At 48.1% G+C, this 9,970-nt stretch overlaps 2 protein-coding genes across 2 annotated transcripts; both read left to right on the forward strand.

Moving 5' to 3' along the window:
* Positions 1 to 10: 10 nt before the first annotated feature.
* C8R40DRAFT_1177482 (uncharacterized protein) lies at positions 11 to 4,820 on the forward strand (the record flags this gene model as incomplete). Its single annotated transcript, XM_046232692.1, has 14 exons — positions 11 to 94; positions 148 to 552; positions 728 to 792; positions 846 to 999; positions 1,052 to 1,244; positions 1,295 to 1,342; positions 1,375 to 1,470; positions 1,524 to 1,589; positions 1,652 to 2,581; positions 2,639 to 2,847; positions 2,908 to 2,982; positions 3,033 to 3,862; positions 3,911 to 4,182; positions 4,240 to 4,820. The coding sequence occupies 14 exons, from the start codon at positions 11 to 13 to the stop codon at positions 4,818 to 4,820; spliced, it is 4,008 nt and encodes a 1,335-aa protein (XP_046079843.1).
* Positions 4,821 to 5,090: 270 nt separating this feature from the next.
* C8R40DRAFT_1177483 (uncharacterized protein) lies at positions 5,091 to 9,276 on the forward strand (the record flags this gene model as incomplete). The annotated part of the gene is made up of 5 exons (XM_046232693.1): positions 5,091 to 5,298; positions 5,357 to 6,566; positions 6,626 to 7,081; positions 7,136 to 7,599; positions 7,655 to 9,276. The coding sequence occupies 5 exons, from the start codon at positions 5,091 to 5,093 to the stop codon at positions 9,274 to 9,276; spliced, it is 3,960 nt and encodes a 1,319-aa protein (XP_046079844.1).
* Positions 9,277 to 9,970: the final 694 nt, after the last annotated feature.

The raw sequence follows: 9,970 nt of genomic DNA on the forward strand, positions 1-9,970 counted from the left end.
CTGAACCACAATGTCCACCCCTGATTCAGCTTTGTTTTCCGATCTCCAGGTCATCCTTCGCGCTTCAAGGCAGCAAACCTCACCAGAGTCCCAAGTACACTTGTCCTCTTCGTTTCCATGCTTCCTTGAACCAATTACATCTCTTAGGTGCTTGCGAACTCCATCAAATCTGTCCGAGATTCATTATTTCACAACCCTGTATGGCAAGCCATCACCCAGGGCCCATTTCCTTCCACCCTAGAGGGCAGCCACAATGAATGGGCAGCTGTCGGTGTATTCATATTTGCCACGCTCGCGCTCCATATCATTGAGGATCCTTCTCACACCCCAATGACCATTGGGTGTCGCCGACGTGTGTTATCGAACCTACCCACCACCCTAACGAATCCCGTAACCGTCTCCTTCTCTTCAACGTTGCGTCCTAACTCAATCCCTCCACTCAGCTCGGCGTGTTTCTTGCAAGAGGGGGGTGGCTGTCGATCTTGGAGGAAGCCAGTACAGGGTATCAGGAGTATACCCGACAAGTTCAGCAAACGTCACCCTCAGCAGACGGTCTGCATCCGATACAAAAAATCTTAGACAGTTCGGAGCTTCTCAATAGCAGTAGAAAATACTTGAAGATCCTGGAGAACTTTGACCGTGCCGCTTCTCACCTATCGTGGCTCAGAGCTGCAAGTCGTTCCTTCCTCATCATGATTGTTTCCTTCCAACTTACCACCAATCCTAGGGCCTGGGCGAATACCCTCAAAAAGTTGAAGAATATGAGTTGAAACTATGCTCGTTGAACCCTGGGTTTGTCCTGCCTAACTCTGCAGAATCAATTCCCCTCAATGCCTCGTAAATAGTTTTCCCTGGAAAATCAAAGAAAACACAAGAAAACGTTACAAAGCCAACAGTTGGCAGTTCCCTTTGCAATTTGCCTTATCTTCCTCCGTGTTATTGCTGCTCCGGCCTGTTGCTCTCCAAAGCACCAGTCCCGATAGACGGCATCTCCTTCAGGTCTGCCATTTTCACAATTAGCTTGATCGATTTGAAATTCAAGTCCAGGCAGCTGGCCCATGCACTGGGCCCCTATGAAGAACGACCTGCCTACTTTCAAAAACTAGAGCGGTGGCTATGGAGAAACCTAATATCGGTTTCGAATGGGGAAAGGACTTCGGTCGAAATCCTTCACGAGTTCTTCGAGACTTTCCGGTTTTCTCAAGAAGAAATTTCGGAAGACGACCGAGATTATTTTTACTCAGGTAAAAACCACATTTCCATATGGCTTCACCCTGTAATCTGCTCCCAACAGTCTCACCTATACCTGGGCAGGGGTTACTTCAGGATGTGGTTGATACCGGTTCGTCTATCTCTCATATCTCATATGTTCAGGCCACTCCTTGGCCAATTCACTAGCTAACTCTTCCCTAGATCATGGTCATGAAGGAAAAAGCTCTGACTCTATAGATGGGTTAGAGACTGCATATAGTCAGTTCCCCTGTCGGTACACACTGTTCTGTTCACTTACCGCCCTTTTGCAGCCACCTACCACACCTCCCTATCTAAAGCCATATCCTCGGCCCAGCAGACTGCCGAGAGTAAACCAGGTTCGGATAGCATTACAGACTCCTCTTCCCTACTTTTTCTCAATCTTGCCCCTTTTCCACAGATGAGATGGATGTTAATCCCCCACCACCACCAAGCACGCATACACCGACGACAAAAGAGAAATCCGCGGCTCTGGAGGATACAGAGCAATCCTCGCCTGTTGCCGCCGACCCAGCAAAGAATCCTGTACTTGGTCATCATCTGCAGAATGATGTCACCCCGAAAAAAGCTACCACTGTCAAACGTCCCCGTCCTACAATCGAAGATGTAGATGACGAGGAGGATCCCACTCCCTCCAAACGTTTCCGTCTTACCATTGATGATGCAGAGGACGAGGGGGATATAACCCCTTCAATAGGAGATGAAGAGGACGAGGACGAGCAGGATCTCCCCCCTTCGGAACGTCCCCGTCCTTCAATACATTTTCGTCCTCCAATACACGAGGAAGAGGATGAGGACGGGGACGATGAGGACAAAGATGATTATACACCCGCAAAACGTCACCGTCGTCCTTCAAGACAAGAGAGAGAGGACAAAGAAGACGAAGAAGACGACGAAGACGAAGAAGACGACGAAGACGACGAAGACGACGAAGACGAAGTGGAGGAAGAGGACCCCACCCCTGCAAAACGTAACCATCATCCTTCAATACAAGAGAGAGAGGACGAAGATGACGAAGAAGATGAAGTGGAGGAAGAGGACCCCACTGCAAAACATCCCCGTCCTTCAAGACAGGAGGAGGAAGAGAAGCCTGAGCACGAGGAGAAGGACTCGACACTCGCAACACGCCCCCGTCTTTTAAAGCAAGAAGAGGGGTTGAAGAACCTAGAAGAGCCACTCGTCCTTGATAACGACAACCAGGAGGACAAAACCGAGCACAAGGGCAAGGGTAAAGAAATAAGCCAAGTCAAGAACAAATTCGAGGACAACGTTGAGAGCCAAACAAGGCAACTGCCAGAGTCAGACGAAATGGATGTAGATATGGATTCATGTATTTGCTCAACACTTATCTCATGCGTAACCCCCTTTCTAAAAAAAATTACCATAGCAATCTCCGCCAAGCCTGATGGCGCTTCAGTTGCAGCTCCAAACCTCCGCAAACGTGCCTCCACAGTGAACTACAAAATCACAACAGCGAGTCCGTCCTTCCGCAGACATAAACGCAACTCCACCCTGTCTCAAAGCGTAAAGCCGGCTCCAGATCAGCCAGAGGACAGGACAATGGCGCCCCCTTTCGACCCCATTACGAACAAGCAGGTACCTATCTCTTCCTCTGCTTACTTATTATACACCTATACTCACTAAGCCTTCCCCAAGCTGTTGAAGGGAGATCCAATCGAATTCTTCGATTACAGTTATCGAACTTCCCTCAATGTTTCCCCCCGGGCTTTTGTAGGGTTTCCACTCTTCTTGACTTCTGTTATAATTAAAGATTTGCATAGTCCCAGCTCAACCTCACAAGCATCTATGAGGTTTGGGCACGAGTAAAGGAGTGCGCTGTAGCTGACGGGAGGATTTTGCCCGATGGATCTCCAAATCCAGCATGGTCCCCTTCACCCTCTGACAGAGTGCTCGAAATACCCCTCGAAGAATGGGAGGACGACGGAAAGTATACCACTGCCAGAAAGCAATATCTATTTTCCAAACACCTTCTCGTTCTTCGCTCGGGCAAGAACACTAGTCCTGGGACTTTCGGAGAAACATCCATCAGGGAAAATCTCGGTCCCCTCCACGTCCCTCGTATACTTCATGGTAGGCCTTTCCAAGCATTAATTCTTCCTTCAATTAATCATCTTCCAGACGCCTCTTGCGAAGATGAGGCTGATGCAATGGAAAACGACCAAGACCCCCTTGAACGGACTCACCCGGTTCATCGAAGCGGTACCTACCGCCAACTGTTACAAGCTGTCAATACACCCGACGGCAAAATTTTGAACTTCCTCGACAATATGGTCTCCCCTGACAAAATTCCTCCCCCCAGTGGATTAGCTACAGATTCAGAGGCAGAGCAAGGTGAAGCTGCTAACATCGCTTGGAAAAGGTGGGGGTTAGCCGCCACGAAATGGGCTTTACACAAAGCTCACATTGACACTGTCGGTGCTGCGACATATGTCACGCCCAAGAATGGTCAGAAGCTGTGGATTGTCGCGATTCCCAACTCCATCCACGACATGGGGAAGACGTCTGCATTTTCCTCAGATTTCACCACCAGCCTTGGGAATTCACAGCAGTGGAAAACCGTGGCCTTTCTCCTTGGACGAGGAGATACCCTGTGAGTCTGTTGTAAAAGTTATCAGGATAGGAATCTCAAATTACACAGTATCATGGGTCCCTGTTCACCCCACTATGTGGTAACTCTGGAACCTTCAGTCACCCTGGGGGGTCACATGTACAACATGCAGACACTTTGCTCCACAGGCTATGCGCTATTCCACACCCTTGTGGCATCTAGCCTTTTGACCAACACCCGACACAAGGAAGCCCCTCGGAGCTTTCAATACCTCGCGAAATTTTTTGACGTGAATATTTGTGATGATGGAGCTTCGTACCGAGAGTTAATTGAACGGGCTGGATCTGAATTGAAAGAAGATGGTAGGTCCTCCCAACGGTAGCAACCATTCTCTCTCTCAAAGCCCCTGATTTTCTTAGGAACCCATATCATACCTCACCTTCCCAACTTCACTCTTATGGATGATGTTCAGGGCTTCTTGATGCTGTACAACATCATTCAACTCGGGACCGTCCTCGACTACCGTCAGTACATGGGAGCGCTCGAACTGGAGATTTTGGATGATGAACACCATATCCCCAAGAACGACCTTTCATACTACCAAGCTGCGAAGGTCGACGTGAATCGTGTACGTGACTGGCTCATACATAATGTCAAAATTACACTCTGCCACACAAGCGGCAAGGTTGAACAGATGAACATTAAAGACTATAGTGACATGTGGCTCTCAGCAATTGCTCGCACCCTTGTGGTTCACAAAATCGACATGGAGTGTTTGGGCATTGAAGGAGAGCATCACCTCATCACAGCATCTGCTATCAAAGCAGCCATCGAGAACGAGTTCAAAGGAGATCCCACCTTCCAGAAAAGCTGGCCCAGATCGGTCAAGGGGGATAATGTTACTCAATGGGTGGAGTCTTGGCGAGACAAGAAACTCGAATACACATATGCACCACCGCTGCCTCCTGCTGATACTCGTTACATTCTTACTCTTGTATAATAAATCACGTTCATTCCACTCTCTATAATCAGTCTACAATAACGTCAACTGCAGATGACTAAGCTTGTGGGAATAACGTGATGTCATTCTTTTTTTGTGAAAACCTAATGACGGTATCTTTTCAATTCCACCATCAATTCTAAATTGGGCCATGTCATGCAGTGAACCAGGCTGCGTGTACTCATCCGATGTAACGCAGAAAAGCCTTAAAACCCACCTCGCCAATTTCCACTCCAAAAGTCACAACATACTGAATTCATGTAAGGTGGAATGGCTTGGATATTCTTCTCAACCACTAATCCCCCTTCAGCCACTGGGCAGCATGTCCAAATCCACCGACTCGAGAATGGAAAGTTACCTTGTGTTTGTGAATACGTGCAGCATCAGCGCTACGACCTCACACTCATCCGGAAAATGGCAAGGCAGTCTGTTCATCCTCCCCGGTTTTCTGACGCTTACAACGATATTCCTATCCCAGGTGGGCGTGTTTCTCTATGCGATCTTCAGCATATATTCATCCAAGTTAAATGCGCTAGGTCTTCTCTCTCCGCCCCGGATGGTTCATATGCCGACTGGCTTCGTACCACCAGATACCTGTGAAGATGTTGAAATGCTTGATGAACTCGAGCAGGAGCTCTCCTTTTCCAGTAGCAGTATCGACCAAGAAGATGTCGAAATGGAAGAGCAACACTCGATCTCAATGCAAATTGATTTCACACCATCCATACAACCCCAACCTCCAGCAGAAATCCTCTCTTTCATTGACGTGCTAAATACAAATCCTGAGCCAGAGGAAGTAGATGAGGCAGAAGAAGAAGAAGAAGAACAAAAGGACGCATCATTTTCACAGTCTGATGGGGAAACTGAAATACCAGAAGAGGAGTCACCTGATGTTAGCGACAACGAGGACGACAACGACGAGGACCTTCGAGGAGTTCTATTTGAAGAGCCTGTCGCCCTTGAACCTGACAAGGATGCACGTACCTATCTTGCTCGATACAGTCTTGCTGTTGAACCAATGTATTGTTTGACAATCTGCCTGTCGTGCGCGCTACCTGTCCCCTTCGAAACTGCTCTATCTCACCTGCGAAATCATTATCGTGGTCTGAAATTGCCGCCAGAGTTGCGCCTCCCACCTGCTGAGGAGTTGCTGAGCAAGCTTCGCGAACTCCATGCTGACTGCCCACTTCCACTTCCCGATCGACCTATTCACGCTCTTCCAGGGGTCAACCTTCTTTCGAAACCCAAATGCATGGAATGCCTTACGATATTAGGGGGTCTGAACCAGTTAAACAAACATTATAGGGACAGACATCCATTTGTAGCCCACAAAGATCGGAAGTCCACCTCCGTACTGTGCTTTCCGTTGACGCCATCGAAAAAGACGCTTAGGTATATTGAAGTCCTTCGGAAGGTGGAACCGCACCCTAATTTGGTGGACCAGTATATCCAGGTCTCGGTAGAAAATGCCGACTTGTATACTCACCCTGCTGTCTATTCTCGCACCACCGGGGACCCACGTCACCAAAACGCTACACTCTATCATTCGGAATGGGGAAATTTGCTGGAGGGTGTCAACTGGGAGCACCTCACCCGAAACGCACTCATTGAACGCCAGCCCACAGTAGACAGTCATCTACTTAGACTGCAGCCGCTTTGTAATCAATATTACAAGGAAATCGGGACCAAGTCACTTCCGACCATCCGGATAATCACTCGGCGCTATCTGGTATCGCCAGAGCCCAGGTATGTGTCATTGATCCCCCCCCCAGGCCTTTGCTGACTTGTTTTTTTTCGCGCTGAAGCCACATGGTTGAAAGTAAACCATTCAAAATGCCGCAGGACCCGACAACCGTTTCCAGATACTCCAACACCCTGGCCCGTTTCATTGCCTTCCTCATTCACTCTAAAGACTACCCCATCCCCCATTTTCCTGTCCCTTGTCATCCTGAGCTCACTGCGTCGCTTAATATATTATCCCAGAAGCTCAAGAACGACAACGACAGCGACGCTGATCTTATTATCACTGTTCACCAGGTGGTCTGGTTCGTATTGTGCAAGCCAAGCCCAGAATTTATAAGAAATGATACCATGTGTCCCTTCACCCGTTTTCTCATTGCCGTTTGCATTCGCGAAGAGGGTAGATTCATGGAGCCACATAGCATACCCCCCATCATATCAGCTATCCAATGGTGTCTTCGAGCAACTGCTGCCCTCCAGCTAATCCAGGTCGTAGCTACATTTGGTTATGATCAACAAACGTATAGTCATTTCCCACATATGTTGTGGCACAGTATTATTAACCTATTCCATAGGGGTTACGAAAAGGAAATTCGTCCATTCTTAACCGACGGCCAAAATACGATATTTACAACCCTGCGACAACATCAAAAGTTCTTCACCACCCTTGCACTCTCTCAGCCTCGTCTCTCACGATTCAATTGGAATATCGAAAAAACTATCCTCACATTTGACGGATTTCCCATCCCAACTCACCTTTTTATTGAAGGGATCCACCAGACCATTGTCTCTGTAGAAAAAAAGATAGAGACACTGTTTAGGGGATGTCTATACGATGATGTCCTGTTACACATTGACAACGCGTTAGATCCAACACCTAGTATACCCAAGTGGTTTCTGGATCACCCCACGGAGTTGCGATGTAGATACTCGTTCTTTGAGGAACCTCGAAATGGATTTTCTGAGCTCCGGCCCCGGCTGCTCAACCACCTCAAGCAGCAAGCACATTTTTTTCATGCGGACGGACCTCCAAAACCTGGTATGTCCTAAACCTCCCAGGCAGCACTCAGTTTCATTAAACGTCCCCCTTCTAGGAGGAATTCTCACTTGGTTCGCAGAACTTGACAGCATTGTCTCTGACTTGTGGACTCTTTTACACTCCACTTGGGGCGGAAGCCCTCGAGCCACTGAAATCGCTGGAGCGCTCTATGCCAACCATCCACGAAATACCAGGAATTTTTTCATCCTAAATGGGCTTCCTTCATTCTTTACTGCCTACTCCAAGACCCAGCACATTAAAGGACATGGTATTGGCATCATACGGACACCTGCATATCGGGTATCACGCCTGCTCATCCTTGTTCTTGCCCTCCCATATTGGGCAGCAGCTAACCTTGCATGCTGCATTGGCATGGCAAAATTGAACTGTCAGAGATACCTATATGAGGTATTCGTCCACACTGGGTCCTCTCTGCAATCAGCCCGACTTTCGCTCATCCTTGGTCGTTGGACATTTGCCAAAATTGGGTGCATGCTCCAAATTGCCGATTTTCGCCAGTACAACAGCACCCTATTGGTCCACGCGACCCAGACTACTCTAGATGAACCAGAGGATGTAGACCCTGAGATTGTTGCAACCCATGCACAATTTGGACATTCCGTTAATGTTGCCCATGATCACTACGGATTAGAAGGCAACCAGGCCCTTACCCGACTTGCTGCAGATTCTATAGCTCGCATGCAAAAGGTTTCTCGAAACTGGCATGCCTTTATTGGACTCTTACACCCTCTCCTGGTCAAATCAGTCAATGAAGAACTCCAGGTAACGGATTCTGTTTTTTTCCCTAACAAAGTTCTAATCATCACCCAACTCCAGCTAATTTCAGTATCCGGTCCACCAGTCACAAAGGCAGTCCTGACCTCTGAATTGAAAAAGACGAGGGAAGCACTGCAGACAGCTGTAACCATCAAGATGGACCATTTCAATGAAATTCTTTGCAAGAAGATGGAGTATGGGTATACGGAGATTCGTGAAAATCTCATTCACATTCACCAGACCCCTAATTTCTCCAACCCTCGTCGTACACCAGTCCATCCCAGCACTCTTTTTGCCCTCAGACGAGCTCTAGGACGTAATTTTGATGGATTTACCAGTCCCGAACAGGCTGAATTGATTCAGAGCGTCGGTAGCTCTCTCCATGTTTTCGGAATTATAGAAACTGGCGGGGGAAAGAGTATGGCTTTTTTTGCAGCCCCTCACCTTCTTCCTCAATCATTATTCATCGTCGTTAGTCCTCTGAAAGCGCTTACTGCTGACCTCGAGCGTCGTCTCCGTGAAACCGGTGTGTCTGGTGGTGTCTGGAAACCAGACGAGCCAATGAAGTGGGAATCTGTTCAACTGGTCCTTGCCTCTGTCGATCATTGCGCTGGACAACGGTTCCTCCGATATATCCAGAATGACCCTATCAAATCTCGACTCCGACGAGTTTTTTTTGACGAGGCTCATAAAATACACACAGATACAAACTTCCGTCACTGCTTTGAACTTATCCATCACCTTGTCCGTACCGGGGTCCCTATTACCTTCCTCTCAGGTTCTCTGATGCCCCGCGCGATCCCATATATCTTGCGGATCATGCACATCAGTGACCCCTCCTATCTATATTACACCTCTATTACCGGTCTAGTTCCTTTGCACCCATACTGGCCTACGTAGTGAGTAGAACACTCTACACAGTGGACCTACAGTGAGTAGATACTCTACACAGTGAGCACAACACCCTCTCATCACTCTACACAGTGAGCTCACCACTACTGTTGCCCACAGTGACCTCCACACTGTGCTCAATGCTGCTGCTCATTGCCATACACAGTGAGCTCAACACTGTATACAGTGTCCTCAATGTTGTCTCAGACAGTGACCTCAATGCTGTCCACAACAAGCTCTATGCTGTCCTACACAGTGAGCTCAGCACTGTATACAATGAGCTGGTCATTGTCTTGGACAGTGAGCTAGTCATTGTCCTCCACAGTGAGCTCAACACTGTATGCAATGAGCTGGTCATCATCTCCCACAGTGAACTCAACATTGTCAGACACAGTGAGCTTGTTGTTGCTGTTGTAGACAGTGAGCTCGATGTTGTCATAGACAGTGAGTTTGTTGTCATCGTTGTAGACAGTGAGCTCGACGTTGTCAGACACAGTGAGCTTGTCATCGCTGTTGTAGACAGTGAGCTCGACGTCATCATAGACAGTGAGCTCATTGTCATCATTGTAAACAGTGAGCTCGATATTGTCATAGACAGTGAGCTTGTTGTCATCGTCGTAGACTGTGAGCTCAACGTTGTCAGACACAGTGAGCTTGTCATCGCTGTTGTAGACAGTGAGCTCGACGTCGTCATAGACAGTGA

The sequence above is a fragment of the Lentinula edodes genome (genome assembly GCF_021015755.1).
Source record: "Lentinula edodes strain Le(Bin) 0899 ss11 chromosome Unknown C8R40scaffold_64, whole genome shotgun sequence".
Lineage (NCBI taxonomy): Eukaryota > Fungi > Basidiomycota > Agaricomycetes > Agaricales > Omphalotaceae > Lentinula > Lentinula edodes.